Here is an 18,633-nt window from a genome sequence, read left to right on the forward strand (position 1 = left end):
TGGCGGCCGAAGGAGCCACGGAGCTGGCTGGCCGCGGAGGAGGCGACGTCATGGATTCCTGAGTGTGAAGTTTGCAGGAAAGCCCTTAGTTTTGGAGATGGACGGGATCCAGTGGTTTCCATGGCGCTGGATAAACAGGAGGAAACAGTGAGGGAATCCCGTTATTTTACTGCATTGAAAGCCTATAAACACGGAGCGCGGGGAAGGAAGTCGCGTTGCCTCTGGAGTAAGCCCGATCGCGGAGCCGCGCCGACTCCGCCGAGCCGGGAGCCGGGAGGCGCGCAGCTCCCGGGTCGCTCCGAGGCTCCTCGACAAGGGCTGCCCCGCGGGCAAGCGGTAGAGAAGACGGCGCCCCCTCGGCTGCTGGTCGATACAAACAGACCCCCCTTTCCAAACACGCGCCAAGTCCCCGTCCCCTCCAGATGCAGAGAGAGGCTGCGTTCAGACTGGGGCACTGCCATCCCCTCCGCATCATGGGGTCTGTGGACCAAGGTAACTGACTCTCGATCCCTTCCAGCCTTTTCCGCTCGCTCCTCCCGGTCCTTTCCTGCTGCTCCCGTCCCGGGCAGCACTTTCAGCTCCGGGCAGAGGTCGGCGAGGGAGGCCTGGGGACCCCGCTCGCCCTGGGCGCACAGGTAGCGTGGCCCGCGGAGGGGCGCCCGCGCCCCGGCCAGGGAAGGGACACTTGGGAAGGCGACTTTGGACAACTTTGCGCGGGGGCAGGGAAGTGTCCCGGGCCGGGATTCCCTAGGCCAGTCTGTCGGGAGGATTTTCCCCTCCACGGGACACCGGGAGGGATTCTCGCTACTAACCGCTGGCTGTTTAACCGTTTCAGCACTCGGCTTTTGACAGCAAATGCCTTAACGCTGCAGTATTATTATTATTATTATTATTATTACTTTTTTTTTCTTTTAAGAGAACAGGCTTGGCATTTTACTATACAGCAAGTATAGTAAGGAAGACTTTGCTTTCTAACAGTGACAGCAGCAGCGGATGCTCTGGGACATTTAAACCATTTTCTTCCCCTATTTTGATGTGCCTGCTGGATAGAGTCCTCCAGCTACTCCTTTAAAGTGCAACGTACCATCAGTTTGTTTGGGGATCTGATTACACTGTACTTTCCCTGTTTCTGCTTCTTTCCCCCTTCTCTTGGATTTAGTCCTGGTATCACACCACTTGGATCTTGTGGGAGGGGGTTGACTATAAGGAGCATAAGATATGAAAGTGTCCCATCTGGTCGGGATTGCGGAGGGACGTTGGCTCCACAATAATGAATCGGTCTTTAAAAGTGGAAATGAGCAAAGCGTTGTGTTTTTCAGAGGGGAGCACTGCGTTGGGGGCTGCGCGGCCTGGCTGCCAAGTGGGAAGGGCTTTGAAAGTTAAGTGAAATAAATTCGCGGAGGAGGAGTTAGCCTCGTGTCATAAAATCAGAGTTGAATGTAGGTTTTGTGCTTTGCGTGGCTGATTAAAGTTCAGGGGGTGGGGGAGAAGAAATGACAATTTCAGTAAATAAACCTGAGAGGCTTTTTCTTTCTTTCTTTCTTTCTTTTTAAACTAGATTGAAGCCAAATGCCTTGGGTTAGGTAAACGGTGTGCTTTGCCACGGCAGACCTCAATGACACACATTTTTAGCTGAGCTGCGCTTTTGAAAGCAAGACCCGGCCAGGACTTTGAACGTTTGAACGGGTACCGGTTTATCCTGTCCTCTGCTAGTGGTCAAGCCTATGACATAATGGCAAAAAAAATTTTACTGATATCGCATCATCTGAAAAGCAATGCTGTCAGACAGACGACAGATATATTAAGGGCGGGAAAGGGTTTTTACTGTCACAAATACTGAAACCGGGTGTTTGATGTGCTGATGGTGGGGGTGGAGGTCAGCCTAATGCCAAATTTAGCTCTATTTGGAAAGAGAGAGAGAGAAAGAACTTGGATGAGAAACTGGGCTTCTGTTTTACTGTGTGATCTAACACAAGCCTCGAATTTTATGGAGGCTGCTAACTCTGTGCCCCAGGTGTGTGAACTAGTTCTGCGAAGGTTTCAAAGTGTGTGTATTTTGTGTGTGCATGTTCAATAGCTATCCTCCCCAGACCATGTTCATGCGTGCACGGATTGTGGGTGTGTGCACGCCAGTGTGTGTGTGTGTGTGTGTACATTTGGGAGACAAGGGCACCAGATTGTTCCAGGCAAACCACACTTGGTCTGCCAAGGCAACTGGGCACATAGAATGCAATTCCAGGCATCAGAGACAGTTGGCTTGACACAGGCTGATCCAAATGCTCCCACTATGCCCTGCACAGTGGTCTCTTGAGGGAGAGCCCAATCCCCCCTTAGACTGAGACACAGACAACAGTGTGCATGCAGATGGGTGGGGTCATTAAATGGAGAAGAGAAATATTTGCATTTAAAAAAATTCCAAACTTTCTGCACAGAAAGCAGCATTGGTTCTGTGAAAAACTGAAGAACTGAAAGAGGTGTGCTCAGTTTTATCTGAAGTGAGATGATGGAAACTATTTCAGGAATAAACAAACCCAGGGTGAGCTTTGTTCTCTCCCAAACCCAGACTCCCTGCCTTCTGCTTGCATTAGAATTTCTGCTTGGCCACATCACAACTGTGTGATCTTGGGCAAGTGACTTAACTTCTCTGTGCCACACTTTTCTCATCTGTAAAATAGAGCCAATAATTATGCCTCTCTTCCAGGGTTGTTATGAGACTCAATGAGGTAAAACAGATAAGGCACGAAAATGGTGTCTTGCTCATAGTCAATGCTCCATAAACATTAGCTGCAAATCCTGTTATATTAAAGATGCAAAACAATAACTGATGCTGTGGAGAAACTGGATTTGACAGTAAACATTCTTTGAAGAGATGCAGTACTTTCTACTTTCCAAAGTACTTTTAAACTTACTGGAACTTTACAATGACACAGATAGGGTTAAGATCTTGGCTTGTGAAGCCTCAATTTTCTCATTTGCAAAAAAGGAATAATGATAGTATCAACTTCGTCGGACTGTCGAGAGCGTTGTATGAAATGATGCATGTAAAACACTCAGCTCTGTGCTTAGCATGCAGTACACACACACCGAATGGTGTTGTCTGACAGTTGAGGATGGTGAGACCCAGCTTTGCCCAAGGTCACATAGCAGATAAGGAGCACAGTGCCTGGCACACAGTGAGTGCTCAATTCCTGCCCCAGATGGTGACAGCAAACATAAAGTGAGCATTGACTGGAGTAGGACAAGGGGCTAAGTGCTCTTCAAGCATTAAGCCTTTTAATTGTTATAGCACTGTAGATGATAAGTACTGCAATCATGGTATCCTTCCTGGAGGAGGGGTGGGGCACAGAGATGTGTGGCAATGGGCCAAGTGTTACCCAAGAAGAAAGTGGTAGGGCCCTAATTTGAACCCAGGCTCTTGACCTGCTCTGCTGTCTCTGAAACTCACTAACATCGTAATTTTGTTTTTTTTTTTTTTGAGACGGAGTCTTGCTCTGTCGCCCCAGGCTGGAGTGCAGTGGCTGGATCTCAGCTCACTGCAAGCTCCGCCTCCCAGGTTCACGCCATTCTCCTGCCTCAGCCTCCCGAGTAGCTGGGACTACAGGCGCCCGCCACCTCGCCCGGCTAGTTTTTTGTGTTTTTTAGTAGAGACAGGGTTTCACCGTGTTAGCCAGGATGGTCTCGATCTCCTGACGTCGTGATCCGCCCACCTCGGCCTCCCAAACGTCGTAATTTTTTATACCATTTGACAGATGAGGTGACCGAGGTGGGACCAGATCCTGGTTCTGGGATCTTTCTCCAATACCACGTTGTTCCCTGACATATGCTGGAAGGGAAAGAGACATATGGGGGGATGTGGAGGGTATAAGTCTTATTGCTAGAGATGGGGAAACTGAGGCAGCGGCTGATTTGTGCGTTGGTGAGGGCTCCTTGGTTGATTTCCCTCAGGGAAATAAAAGCACAAGACTCCCACTCTTAGTAGAAGAAGGTCCCCAGCCAGCCAGTGTGGCAGCTCCAAAGCCCACGCGGCTTTCTGTACTGAGAGCCCCTCCCAGGCAACCCTCCTCCTGGCTAGTCTTTCCCTTGCTACCCATATGGCCCTTCATCCAGGAGGCCCCTCCAGCTTGCAAGCCTCTCTTCTCAGACTCCAGAGAGAATCACAAGTTCACCAGACACTCCCCTGACTAGCTTTATTAAGATCTTTCTTTGGCTTGATTACAAGCCCCCTGAGGACAGGGATCGGGTCCCCTATTTCTGTGAGTCTCCACTGGGACCCAGGTAACATTGCTGCTATCCAAGAGGTTAACAGCTTGAGGTCTGAATCAGAGGTTTGAATCTTGGCCACTTGTGTGTGTTACTTCAGTTGTGCCTCAGTTTCCCCATGTTATGAGTGATATTAATATTACCCAGAATAATATTTAATAAATGTAATAACCGGGCATAAACCAATCAGAACCATAGGAGCAGAGTCCCTAGACACTTCTCTGCTGGGCCAGGTTTTAACTATTTATTTGCTGAATTTTGGGGAGGGTCCCAGGCAGTAGAAGTCTTTGGAGGGTGGTAGGAAGCAGGGCAAACAGCAAATAATCTATGGAAGTTCTCAGTCCTTTAATAAACAATATAATCCTAAGGTACCCATTCAAAAAATAATTGCTGTCATTACTATTGTATAATTTATTATTTCAACATTTACCTCACCCCCCCAAAAAAAAACCCCAATGTCTAAATCCAATTACTAAATACTTTCTTATGGTTTTCTCATTGGATAGCTCACACTTAATATGTAAATGACTGATTATTTAGACTTCCTGACTGGAAGAAGCCAGACAAGTTTCTATTTTTTTATTTTTGAGACAGGGTCTCACTCTGTTGCCCAGGATGGAGTGCAGTGGTGCGATCACAGCTCACTGTATCCTTGACCTCCCAGGCTCAAGCAATCTTCCCACCTCAGCCTACTGGGTAGCTGGGACTGGATGTGTGCCCCACCATACTTGGCTAACTTTTTAAATTGTTTGTAGAGATGGGATCTTGCTATGATTCCCAGGCTGGTCTTGAATTCCTAGGCTCAAGTAATACTCCCACCTTGGCCTCCCAAAGTGCTGAGTTTACAGGCATGAGCCACCGTGGCCAGCCAGGTTCCTGTTTTTGTTCCTTTGCTAAAACAGGAATTTGAGAATCTCTTGACTGCCCAGCCTGGATGGGAGGCCGCCTCTGGGCTCTGCTGGCCTCTATCCTGTGCTGCCTGCATCCTGGTACTAATCACACTGATGGTAATTGTCTATTTGTCCGTGTCCTCCAACAGATTTGAACTCCAGCAACCAGAAACCACACCTGCCTTGGTCACCACTGTACCCTCAGTGCTAGGAGAATGCCTAGCACTTAGTAGGTGCTCAGTAATTCTTTTGGTTAAATGGATGGATGAATGAATAAGTTATGAATGAGTGCAGCACAGGAGAAGTTCTGTGGCTTGTTAAGACCACAGCATTCGGACAAGCTGAAGGCCCGCACTCTCATTGTGTCTCACTGTCTTCTGCTTCCTTTTAACGATGATAGCGACCTTTTGACTACCACATTTTCCCAGCTGGAGCCGGTGACCTCAGTAGGATTTCTCCTGGGCCATCCAACAGGTACTCACATTCCTCTTGTTGTCTGGAATAAATAAGCCCCCAATAACAGCAACAAGCCACAAATGACAATGACAATGACAGCAGCCACCACTCACTGAGTGTCAACCGTGTGTCAGGCACCATGCCAAGGGCTTTCATGTGCCACCTCAAGCATCCTCTCTCCAGTCCTCCCCATTTTGCACAGGGAGATAGAGTCACTCACCAGGGTCACAGCCTAGCGAGTGGTGGAGCTAGGATTCAACCCTACACCCGGGTTGCTCCCTGACTGTAATGCTGAATAATCATAACAATAGGGTGATCATCTTTTCCCTATTGGACATGTACCCTAAGGCCAGCCACTTTACAGATATTATCTCATTGGATTTTCACACACGCCCAAAAAACCCTGAGAGGTTGGTATAGAATAGGACCCTCCTTTTAGAGAACACGGGGAGTGGTCAAGGCATTTTGTGGGGCAGCCCTAGGCCCGGCTGATGCCAAAAGCTTGGCTTTTAAGGGCTCCATAGGTCCAGTCTTTACTGCTTCTTGCAGCAGGACTATTCAGCCAAGACGAGCTGGAGAGGAAGGCCCCAGGCCCCTAAAGGAGCCAGCCCGCCACAAAGTCTGGAGTCATGGGAGTCTCTTCCCTTCCTGCTTCACTTTCTGCACCATGCAATGACTCCTAGCAGCCCCCATCCCCTCCCTCTGGCTCTCTGTCACAATGGACCTATCCAGGCCTCCTTTTCTCAGAGCTTCTCTGGGTGGCTGAAGCCCAGCTGGGTGTTTCTTTCCCTGACACTCCAGGGCTCCAACCTCCAGTAAAATTGCTGCTTTCCATGCCAGCCTTTGCCTGTGCTATCACTCCTCCTTGCAGGCACTCTTGGTCCTTCTCTTTGCCTGTGCTCGAGCAAGGCTTCCTATCTGGGTTTCTCTCCTTTCCTTCACATCTTTCTTGAAGGCCCAGCCCAATTTCCATCTCCTCTTAGATGCCCCCTCGACCATTTAATGTATCTTCATCAATATTTTTAGGGATCTACCGTGTGCTGGGTACTTTCCAAGATGCTGGGGATTCAGCGGTGAACAAGGCAGATACAGAGCATACCCTCATGAGGCTTGCCAGGAAATAGCCAGGATGACTTCAGAGGCCATTAAAGACCAGGGACCAAAGGAAGTCAAAAGGCCACTGTCATTGTTAAAAGTAGAATGGAGTTTCGAATGACTTGGGGTGGGGGTGTGTGTGTGGGTGGGTGTGTATTAGTTTCCAGTGGCTGCTGTAACAAATTACCACAAATTGAATGGCTTTAAACAACACACATTTATTCTATCATGGTTCTGGAGGCTAAGAGTTTGAATCAAGGTGTCAGAGCCATGCTCTCTCTGAAGGCTCTAGGAGGAAACCCTTCCTTGACTCTCCCAGCTTCCAGTGGCTCCTGGAGACCCTTGGCCCTCTGTGGCCTGTGGCTGTGTCACTCACATCTCTGCCTCTGTCTTCATGTGACCTTCTTCCCGAGTGCATGTGCGTTGATTCCTCTTCTCACGGGGGCAGCCGTCATTGGCCTGGACCCCTTTAGGTCTAGTATGACCTTATCTCAACTTGATCACATCTGCAAAGACACTATTTCCAAATAAGGTCCCATTCACCGGATCTAGAGTTAGGACTTGAATATATTTTTTTGGTAGGGTGGAGAGGGACGCTTCAATCCACAAGAGTAGGATTCCTCATTCAGGCTGGATGGCCCTTCCTCTCCAAGGTGATATCTTTTTTTGGTTGACCCCTGAGTGGTGAGGAATCCGCCTGTAAGATGTCTGGAAGAAGAGCAGTCCAGGCAGAATAAGCGATAAGCGGAAAGACCCTGAGGAGAGGCATGTGCTTGGGCCGCTCAGTGAACAGCAAGGAGCCCAGTGGGGCCGGACCAGAAAGGGCAGGGGGAGCGTGATAGAGACAAGATTGTGGGACGGGATCGTGTAGGATCTTTTTTTTTTTTTTTTTTTTTTTTTTTTTTTTTTGAGACGGAGTCTTGCTCTGTCGCCCAGGCTGGAGTGCAGTGGCGCGATCTTAGCTCACTGCAAGCTCCGCCTCCCGGGTTCACACCATTCTCCTGCCTCGGCCTCCCGAGTAGCTGGGATTACAGGCCCCACCACTACGCCCGGCTAATTTTTTGTATTTTTAGTAGAGACGGGGTTTCGCCGTGTTAGCCAGGATCGTCTCAATCTCCTGACCTCGTGATTCGCCCGCCTCGGCCTCCCAAAGTGCTGGGATTACAGGCATGAGCCACTGCACTCGGCCCACATAGGAGCTTGTGAGGAGTCTGAAGTTCATTCTTGGTGTAATCAGGAGCCCCTGGGGGAATGTTCGGCAACAGCGACGTGTGGTGTAATGAACCTTTTCAAATGGTCGTACTGCCCATTAAGGGGAGACCAGCCTCTAGCCAGGTAAGAGTAAATGCTAGGTGAGCAGACAGGAGGCTGCTGCAGTGGCCCAGGCAGGAGATGGAGATGGCTGGGGCCAGTGTGGGGCAGAAGAGGTGCTCAGAAGCAGTGCCTCCCAGTCCATAGAGCTTTCTCCTTTAGGGTTCTCAAACTGTGTTTCCTGGAGCCCCAGGGTTCCATGGGGATGGTCCCTGGCTTTGGTACCTAGAGGTAGATGCCATCAATCCTGTGAATATTCAGACCACTTCAACTGTGCTTTCTTGACGGCCCGTCCTGGATTCCCCTCATCAGCTCCTCCTCCATCCTCCACTATCACTGGCAGTCATGAGACTTTTCAGGGTTTCATCTTGATCCAAAAATGTCCCTCGGCAAGTCTACCCTTAGCTAATCACCCAGGAATAGCATGACTCAGTAATGAATATCAGACTCATGTAAGACAAAACCATTTCCATGGTGCACGTGCGACTTCACAAGTCACATCACAACCTGCTGTATGCCTTTGTTTCCTTAACTGAAAAGTGGGCTGTTAGTAATTTTTACACATGGGGGTGTTTTAAGGTTGAAAGGAAATCATGTCTGTGAAGCTTTCAGCAAAGACAAAGTGGTCAGTTCCTGTTAGCTTCCATTTTTACTATTATTTTATTGTTTTAAATTCAATTTATTACTTTCCTCCAGATCAATAACTTTCAAGAGTTCCTGACGGGGACAAATCCACTTTCCACCAAGCCTCTGGGGTCTTTTCTGTAGGGTCCTGGTGACCCACTTCAATCACTGAGCCACTGAGTCCAGAGGGGTTTGTGGAGAGTCTAACAGAGGCAGAGCGCCTGGCGAGGTGGTGGGGAGAAAAATCCCACGTCTATGAGACATGCCCATTTGCATTTGAAAGAGATGTTTTTGTGAAGTTGGGGAGACATACTCATGGGAAGTTATTTACAAGCTAAGTGACTCTGAGCTTAGGTGAGGTCTAGTGATTGTGTTGATGGAGAAGCGAAAGAGGGAGAGAGCAGCTGATGTCCTGTGCTTTTTTGGAGGCAGTGGGGGTTGTGCTCCAGGGTCTGGCTGTGTGGATGGGAGCTGATGATGGGTACCTCTGAGTCAGCCAGCTTGTCCTCATCACTCCCTGACTTCAAAGATTAGGAAATCGGCACAGATGTTTGAGTCTGCAAAGAATATGGCAGGGAAGAGAATGGAGAGAGAAACGATCTTGAGGCATACAGGGGAAGACAGCCTGGGTGACCGAGGACGGGAGAGTGGGCCAAGGGTGACAGGTACATTGAGTGAGAAATGATTGTGGGGATGGGCAGATATTAACCAACACTCTATCCCCTAATGTTATAACCAGCCCTACCCATCCTGCCCCTTGAGGCTCTGCTTTAGTAGGAGATGGAGCCTCCCTAGCAGAGGGATGATGGCATCTCCTGTTCAGTTAAGAGCAAGGACCATCACTTAAGGGGAAGGTAGGTTTACTGAGCCTGCCCTCCTTCTAATCATTGTTACCCAAGACAGAGGGGAATGTACTAGAAAGCAAGGAACAAAGAGGAGAAACAAAACCAGGGCAAAGTAGTTGTACAGGGACCAGGTGGAAGGAATCAAGAACCTGCAGCCCAGGCGCTCAAGCTCACAGGCTCCTGGCAGGTGGCACAAATGAATGAGGCAGCCAGGTGGGGGCTGGGGTGAACTGAGGGTGTTGGGGGGGGTGGTGGTGGTGGTGGTGGTGGTGGTGCTGGGGAGTCCCCAGGGAACAGCCTCCACTCACCTCCAACTGATTGGTCCATACGGGAATGCGGGCCTGGAGTGGTTGGATCTGCTGGATCTGCCTGCCGGTTTTTTTTTTTTTTTTTTTTAAGAAGTTGGAAATTTGGATTTTTATGTGAAATCTCCAAATTTAAAAATGTTAGTTCGACATGGACACAGGGAGGGGAACAACACGCACTGGGGCCTTGCCGGGAAGGTCGGGGAGGGAGAGCACCAGGATAAATAGCTAATGCATGTGGGGCTTAGTACCTACGTGATGGGTTGATGGGTGCAGCAAACCACCAAGACACGTGTTTACCTATGTAACAAACCTGCACATCCTGCACATGTATCCCAGAACTTAAAATAATATAAAATTAAAAAAATACAAATGTTAGTTCAGATTAAAAAGAAATTACTGGGCAGGCCAAACACAATACGCCTGCAGGATGGACTTGGCGGAGCTCCTGCAGACCTGTAACTTCTGCTGCTGTCAAATGGGGCATCTTCCTACAGTCCACAGGTTGATTTAGGCGCTGGCTTTTAGTAGAACCCTGCTATCTTACGAGGTACCCATGGCCATCAGTGCCTGCCCAGTGGGAGGGTGGCGTATTCAGCTAACGGCTTTTTGCTGCAATCCCCTCTTGGAAAATAGTTTTCTCACAACAGAGAAGTCCTCTTTGGGCTTTAAAAGACTCTGTAGGAGGCAATAGATTGAAGTACAAGTCAGGTTTGAAACGGTCTTGTTTTCTCAATCTATAAGGAGCTCATCCCTAAAAATGGCTTTGCAAGAGCATGACGAAGCCCATGAGGCATTTGGGGGAGCAAAATGCAAGAAATTCAGTAATCAGGATGAACTATATATATATATACACACACACACACACACACACAAACACACATATGTATATGAAATGTATATATATTTGAGACAGGTACTTGCTCTGTCACCTGGGCTGGAGTGCAGTGGCACGAACACGGCTCACTGCAGCCTCGGCCTCCTGGGCTCAAGCCATCCTCCTGTTTCAGCTTCATAAAGATGGGGGTGTCACTATGTTGCCCCAGCTGGTCTTGAACTCCTGGGCTCAAGCGATCCTCCCACCTTGGCCTCCCAAATTGTTGGGATTAGAGGCATGAGCCCAGGATGAACCATAGTTTTTTTTATATATATATATATATATATATATTTTTTTTTTTTTTTTGAGTTGGAGACTCGCTCTGTCACGCAGGCTGGAGTGCAGTGGTGCGATCTTGGCTCACTGCAAGCTCCGCCTCCCAGGTTCATGCCATTTTTTTGTAATTTTAGTAGAGATGGGGTTTCACCAGGATGGTCTTGATCTCCTGACCTCATGATCCGCCCACCTTGGCCTCCCAAAGTGCTGGAATTACAGGTGTGAGCCACCGCAACCTACCTAATGTAATATTTTAAAAACAAAATTAATGCCAAAACTCCATGATAGACTTTTTTTTAAAGGCCAGATGTGGTGGCTTGAGGCCAGGAGTACGAGACCAACCTAAGCAACATAGTGAGACCTTGTCTCTACAAAAAAAAAAAAAAAAAAAAAAAATAGCAGGGTATAGTGGCAGGAGCCTGCAGTCCCAGCTACCAGAAGGCTAAGGTGAGCGGATCATCTGAGCCCGGGAGGTTGAAGCTGCAGTGAGCCACGCTCTCGCCACTGCACTCCATCCTGGGTGACAGAGTGGGACCCTGTCTCAAAAAAAATAAATAAAAAATACTAAATAAAGACAAGATCAACATTACTCATTTTCCCTTTGGCCTTAGGGTGCAATATGGCTCACATGGACTGTTAACCTGTCTTTATTAAAATCCTAATAGCTTGTTCAGCAAGGTTTTTTTTTTTTTTTTTTTTTTTTTTGCATGCATTTTGATGTTTTAAAACATAGTGTGAAGATATAATTTATCTAATTACTGAGTTTTTGGTGCCCTCTTTCATTTTACCTCTCTTGCGTCACCCTACTACCAGCCTTGCTGGAGTCAAATGCATCTGTCTGTAAGTTATATATTAACACCTAGAGTGGTCATGAGTCCCAGGGAATGCTTCCGTTGAAGGGAGATTGTTTCTGGAGTCTGGTAAAGAATGTTCCCACTTTTTGAATCCGACTTAAAACGTTTCAATGCCTGCCTTTTATAAGCAGTGTTTTATTATAATGGGAGGTTGTTAGGACATGGAGTTCATGATGAAAATTTGTGACTTATGTGTTATACAGATGGTCCCTGACTTACGATGTTTGATTTAGGATTTCTTTACGATGGTGTGAAAGCGATGTGAGTTCAGTAGAAACTGTACTTTGGGTACCCATAAACCATTCTGTTTTTCTCTTTCAGTATAGTATTCAATAAATTACAGAAGATATTCAACACCTCATTATAAAGTAGTCTCTGTGTTGGGTGATTTTGCCCAAAATCAATTGTGTAGGTGACTGTAAATGTTCTGAGCATGTTTAAGGTAGGCTAGTAAGCTATGGTGTTTAGTAGGTTAAGCATATTAAATGCATTTTCTTTGTATATATTATTATTATTCTTTTTGAGACCAACTGCCTAGTTGGTCCTCCTGCTTCAACCCTTGCCCCCTGCAATTCCGCGTCCTCAGAGAACCCAGAGCCATCCTCTAAAAACTCACCTATGATTCTGTCATGTGCTGCCTAACACTCTCCAGTTGTTCCCAATTGCTTTTCGGGTCCCAAACTCTCAACATGGTCTCCTGGGCCCCACTTACCTCCTAGCCTCCTACACCATCTTCTCATCCTTCCCTGAGCACCTGCCACTCCTGTCTTCTTTGGGGTCCTCTATTGTTCCATATTTTCCTCTTGCCTCAGAGCCTTTACACTTACTCCCTCATCGCTCTGTTAGTACTTCCCCTTGTCATTCCCTAACTAACTTCTACCAGCCTTCCAGTCCCAGCTTAAACATCACCTCCCTAGGGCAGCCTTGCCTGAATTCCCTGTCTACATCAGGTTTCCTTGACATAAGCTCCGGAACACATTCTCCTTGCCTTTCATGGCACCTAGCTCAGGCTGTAATTAGACTCTGGGATTAAGTGCATGTTGAAGGGAGCTGAGTTCCTGGGCCAAATAGTTCCAGGGTCAAATAGTACCAATGTGTGCTGGAAGTTTCAAAGTCTCACTAGCTTCACCAGCTTTCTGTTGCACTTTGGTTGGAGAGGCTGGGGAAAAACTCAAAGGCCAGGGTATCCAAAGGAGGTCGGACACAGGATAGAGAGAAAGTTGACAGAGCTGCCCTGTGAAGGCCGCCATCCCACCCCCATCCCTCCACCTCCCAGAGTTGCTCTCGACGCATAAAGGTCATGCATTCTTCTCCCAGACCTTGTTCCTAAGAGCACAGATTATTTATTTTTGAATTGAAAATATGCCTTTCCCACAGCCCAAACTACCACCCTTCAAGGTAACCTTAGGGAAGAAGACCCTTTTACTCCCCACTGTCCGGCAGAAACTCTTTTATGGATTGGCATCTAGTCTGAACCACTTCCTTTTAAAGAACTCTGATTACAATAGTCCAGACTCCAAATCCTAGAAGCTTTGAAAATATATCCACTGTTCAGAGGGACAACGAAGGCAGTTAGACTGTCCTGAACTGTCCTGTCTCAGGCTGAAATTCCTGTAGCACTTGATCAACTGCAAAGTGATCTTCCCTTTAATATCTCATTTTATCGTTGGGTATCTGAAGAGGAAGTGGAGTTGGGGTAAGAATTTAGGTTCTTGCCCTAGCAGTTGGGTGGCTAGGGTAAGCCTCAGGGTGGAGGACCCTTAAAGAAAACTAAGGATTTTAAGGAGAGTCAGACTCTGCATCCATCCAGGCAAACATCTACTCTTCCATTGATTAATGGATCCATTCATCCATGCAACACATTCGCTCTTTCGTCCATCTGTTCATCCATCTATCCTCCATCAATCCATCCGTGTATCCTTCATTCATCCATTTATCCTCCATCCATCCATCCCTCCATCCATCCATCCTCCATGCACTCCTCCATCCATTATCCATCCATTCATCCAACCATCCCCTATCCATCCATCCATTTTCCATCCGTGCATCCATCCTCCATTCACCCAGCCATCCATCCATCTACTTATCCATCCTCCTTTTATACACACATCCATTGCACATAAAGCTGTGAATGAGGTGGTCATAGCCCCTGCCTTAATGGATCTTAGGCTAGTGGAGATAAAATTCTCTGACTGGCCCAGTCTGGGTCATTCATCCACTTCTTTGCTTGGGGAAGGTGGAACAGTTAGGTTGAAAGCTCTAACAAGATTATGTTTAGAGTAATTTCCCCAAGGAACACACTGGGGTGCTGTTATGAGAAGAAGGGAGGAATTATTCTGGGTAGGCACAATCAACAAGTGTCCACTAGATTTAGTGGCACTTAATAATTATGGAATGGAGGGATGAGAAAGGATGTGGGGAGGCATTCCCAGCTTTTCTCCTTTTCTAAAGCACAGGGGAAGCCTGGTTTTCTTGTTTATTGGCCAAAATTTCATCATCTGGACCTTGGGTCCCTGTCATAAGGACCCAGAAGAATCCATCTCTTTCTAGATACTTGTCTATAAGTATCCTAGCTGGGATCATTACTCTTCCCTCCTCCACCTAAATGCATCAGCCACCTGCAAGATGCTTGTTGGATACACATGGCATAGAAGTACTTATCGTTAGGAAATAAAGGCTGGAATTTCTTTATGCTCTGACAACCAGGAGGTGCTGCCCAAGACTCTGAAATGAGTCCTGAGCCAGCCCCAGGCCCCTGCAATAGAGTTTGAGTCTAAACTAAAGTGGTTCTCATCTCTGGCCACACATTGGAAGCATCTGGTGAGTTTTTACAAAATACTGATGCCTGAGTCCCAACCCTAGACATTCTCATCAAATCGATGTCTGGTGGTGCTCAGGTATTTGAATACAAATTTTAACAGCTCTCCAGGTGATTCTAATGTGTAGTCTGGGTTAAGAACCACTGGTCTGAGTGCAATTTGGAAAACCCCGTTCATAACTGTGCTTCTTTGCTTTTAGGGCATACACATGGTGAAGGGAGAGGCTGTGGCTTGTTCATGGTTGCATCCCTAACATCTTGTGGCAGTGCCAGGCAGGTGCTCAATAAATATTTGTGGAATGATGGATGGCTTGGCACAAATCCCCTTAATGGAGCTGAGATGGTTCCCCTGAAGAGTGTGTGTCCTCAATTCCTCCTGGCACATGGGGAAGGACTCGAATCACTTGAGGTCAAGTTGGGTTCTCACGAGGATCTTAAGGCCTCGCCCATCTAATCTTCTCATTCTCAACACTAGCTGCACCTTGGATTCATCTGAAATTAAAAAAAAAAAAAAAATCAGGCCAGGTGCGGGAGCTCACACCTGTAATTCCAGCACTTTGGGAGGCCGGGGTGGGCGGATCACGAGGTCAGGAGATCGAGACCTTCCTGGCGAACACGGTGAAATCCCCGTCACTACTAAAAATACAAAAAATTAGCTGGGCGTGGTGGTGGGCACCTGTAGTCCCAGCTACTCAGGAGGCTGAGGCAGGAGAATGGTGTGAACCCAGAAGGTGGAGCTTGCAGTGAGCCAAGATGGCACTACTGCACTACAGCCTGGGCGACAGAGCGAGACTCCATCTCAAAAACAAACCAAACCAAACAAAAAAACAAAATTCAGACATTCTGCTTCAGTGGGTTTGGATTGCAGCCTGGCACGGGTGTGTGAAAAAGTGTCCCAGGTGATTCTAATGTGTGGGAACGGTTGAAGAACACTGTTTTGATCTTTTCTACCTCTGTGAATCTGTTTCCAACTTCAGTTAAGTTGGCAGAGCCCCCGGCACAGTTTTATTGGAGGGTGTTCCTTAGTTACTGGGTCTTTATGCAGCATTTGCCAAAGGTACCTGTTCATTAATGCTCACGTCGGGTGCTTAATTAAAAATACATATCCACGAGTCTGTATTCAGACTTATGGAATCAGAAGCTCCAGGGAGGGGCCTGGGAATCATGCTTTAAACAAGCAGCCAGGCGTGTTTGTCACTTGCCAACCGCCCCATCAGAACTGTACTCCTCGTTCTCCCTCCAGCACACCCAGCCCCCTCGAGCTCTGGCTCTGTGTTTTGGTTCTCATTGCCAGAACACACTTCCCCAAGATCGCCTCATCAATCAGGATTCTTCAAATGTCACCTCCCCTGAGAGGTCCTCCTTGACCACCCAAGGGACTAAAGCCTCCCCAACCTTTACCCTGGTGAGTTCTCTCCTGGCCCCATAAGGAGATGCTTTTTGTCCCGTTTCTCTCCTTCAGGCCTCTCCCACTACCAGAGCCTGAGCTTCTGCGGGCAAGAGTGTCTGGCTCCTGCTGGATGCCCAGCACCTGGCACGTGGTAGGTGGCCAGGAGGCATAGCTGTAACGGGGGGACTAGTGCTGTCAGTCTGATTCCTTCCCAGGCGCTGGGGACTGGAGTTCAGGGCCATGCAGGTGTCTGAAGTACTGTGAAAATCATGCCGCCCCCGTGGGCACACGGAGATGCCTGGAGACACGGGTCTGCAATAGAAGTGGGTGGAAACCCCTTTCCACCCCATGGAGAAGAAAAGCAGGAAAAAGTGTGGGGCCAGTGGGTCCCATAGGGCAAAAGTCCTAGTGGCGGCAGCTTTCTCGTCTAGACCCTGGTTCGCGCAGGGCGTGTCGCGCTCACCCGTGGAGGGTGGGAGACAGCGGCCGCCCCAGCGCCCAGCGGTGGCCCGGGACGGTGTGGTCAGGTCCGCGGGCAACCTCCTTCCTCCCGGCACCGGCCAGCCCAGGCCGCGCGCCCCTCCCCTCCGGTCCCCGGGTGGCGGCCCCGCCCCCGCCGGCCTGGCCGCCCTGTCCCCGCCTCCACGCGCCCCCCCCCCCCCGCCCTCCCCGGGCTGCAACAGGTGCCTCCGGAGCAGGAAGCTCGCGCCGCCGTCGCCGCCGCCGCTCAGCTTCCCCGGGCGCGTCCAGGACCCGCTGCGCCAGGCGCGCCGTCCCCGGACCCGGCGTGCGTCCCCACGAGGAAAGGGACCCCGCCGCTCGAGCCGCCTCCGCCAGCCCCCGGCGAGGGGTCCCAGAGCTAGCCGCGCCCGCCCTCACCCCCAGCCCCGCAGCCCTCCCGCCCTGCGCACCATGAACGCCCCCGAGCAGCAGCCCCAACCTGACGGCGGGGACGCCCCAGGCCACGAGCCCGGGGGCAGCCCCCAAGACGAGCTTGACTTCTCCATCCTCTTCGACTATGAGTATTTGAATCCGAACGAAGGTCGGTGGAGGCTCCCTCTGGCCTGGCCCCTGAGCCCGCCAGGGGCTCAGGCCTGGGGACTGGGCACAGGAGTCCTCTGGGCTCCAGCTGCCCCTCTTCCTAAGGGGCCTGGAGGGAGGGTACCCCTACCCAGGTGCCAGGGAGGGGAGGCGTCAGTGGCCACTGCCACCCTTAGGGGGTGGTCGGCTCCCTCTTGCCCTTTAGGGGCACCGGTTTCTGGTTGCTTGTGACTGCTCCCTGAGGGTCACTCTCAGCAAAACAAAAGTGGCAGGCAGGTCCCAAGGCTGGGGAGCGGGTGCCGTCTGCTGGCCTCTTGCTTGGGACTGGGTTGTCAAAGGGCAAGGGACATGATTTCTGTGCCTTTGGAGGGAGGAGGTGAGGAAACAAAGAATGGAGTTAGCAGGGAGGGGTTGCAAAAAAAAAAAAAAAAAAAAAAAAAAAGGGGTTGCAGCTGAACCCAGTTATCCAGGCTAGGAGGCTGCTCCTTCCCTCCAGGCACTGAAGTGAGGCCATGCAGTTCCCATCAGCTCCTGTGAGCAGTGGTTGATGGGGACTTTGTGTTGAAACTGAGGAAGAGGTTGTCTGTCTGATACTGGAGGGGGTTAAAAACTTTGGTATTATAAGGCCGGCCCATTTCCTCCCTGGGTTCTGCTGCTGCTGCTGAACCCATTACTTATCACCCACGAGAGGACTGGTCTGAGCTATATTAAGTGAACTTCTACTATGGGGTGGAGTGGGGGACAGCTGCGGCGTGGATTCAGAAGGACACAGGCTCTTTCTGCCTGAACTTTGTCACTCTGTGCCTCCAAGTGCCCTCAGTCGCTGGGGGCTGGGGACTTCCCCAGGCTGGGCCCAATGCTCATCTGTCACTTCACGTGTTTAACAGGAGCATTCGTTAGAGGGAGGAGGAGGAGGAGGAGGAGGAGGAGGAGGAGGGGAAAGAGGCCACACGCCCAACCTCACTGTGTATTTCTGGTTAGCAGGTTGTCTTGGAAAAAACAAAAAACCCAACCAGGCTTCCTGATTTTGACAGCCCAGCCCAGCCCAGCCAATGCTTGTTGAAGGCTCAGGGGCAGGCCTGTTGGTAGCTTCCAGACGCACTCTGGGCTTGCCTACATCTGGTGCGTAGGAAGGGCTTGTGCTCACTGGCTCGTGTGGGAAGCCTGTGGAGGAGGCTTGGTGGCCTGATGTTTCCCACAGGCACTGTGTTAGACAGGTAATGAAGTTTTAACTTCTCTCGGTGTCCTCTCTGGCCACCTTAGGTGAGGGATTTGCTTTAGCTTTGGGTATCCTGTCTTCACTTGGATACCGAGAAGATGGTCATTAGCAATAATTTTGTGTTTTGGCTGGAGATGGAAATAATTAGCAGAAGACAGCAGTCTTCTAGAGCTGCAATCTGGAGGACATCTTTTGCTTTGAAAAGATACAATTAAGAATCTGCAAACGATCCGCACTAACATCCGTGGTCTTTCTGTTCATTAAGATTAAAGTCATGTTTTTCAGGGAACAAATACTCACACCCCTCCCAGATTCGTAATCAGCTTTTATTTTTCTTGTCGGGTGGGGTGGGGGAATTTCCGGGGAAATAGT

The 18,633-nt window shown here is 49.3% G+C and overlaps 1 protein-coding gene across 3 annotated transcripts in view; it reads left to right on the forward strand.

Moving 5' to 3' along the window:
• Positions 1–225: 225 nt before the first annotated feature.
• Positions 226–18,633, forward strand: part of NFATC2 (nuclear factor of activated T cells 2) — a 171,783-nt gene continuing 153,375 nt past the window's right edge. For 2 of the 3 annotated variants that reach the window (XM_008013972.3, XM_008013966.3), the window contains exon 1: positions 16,695–17,043. In XM_008013972.3, the coding sequence (XP_008012163.1) occupies positions 16,914–17,043 (130 nt within the window). In that variant the 5' untranslated portion in view covers positions 16,695–16,913. Of the gene's footprint in view, positions 493–16,694; positions 17,044–18,633 lie in introns of those variants that run through there. The other variant, XM_008013989.3, reaches the window with a different exon arrangement.

This window comes from Chlorocebus sabaeus, chromosome 2 (assembly GCF_047675955.1).
Source record: "Chlorocebus sabaeus isolate Y175 chromosome 2, mChlSab1.0.hap1, whole genome shotgun sequence".
Lineage (NCBI taxonomy): Eukaryota > Metazoa > Chordata > Mammalia > Primates > Cercopithecidae > Chlorocebus > Chlorocebus sabaeus.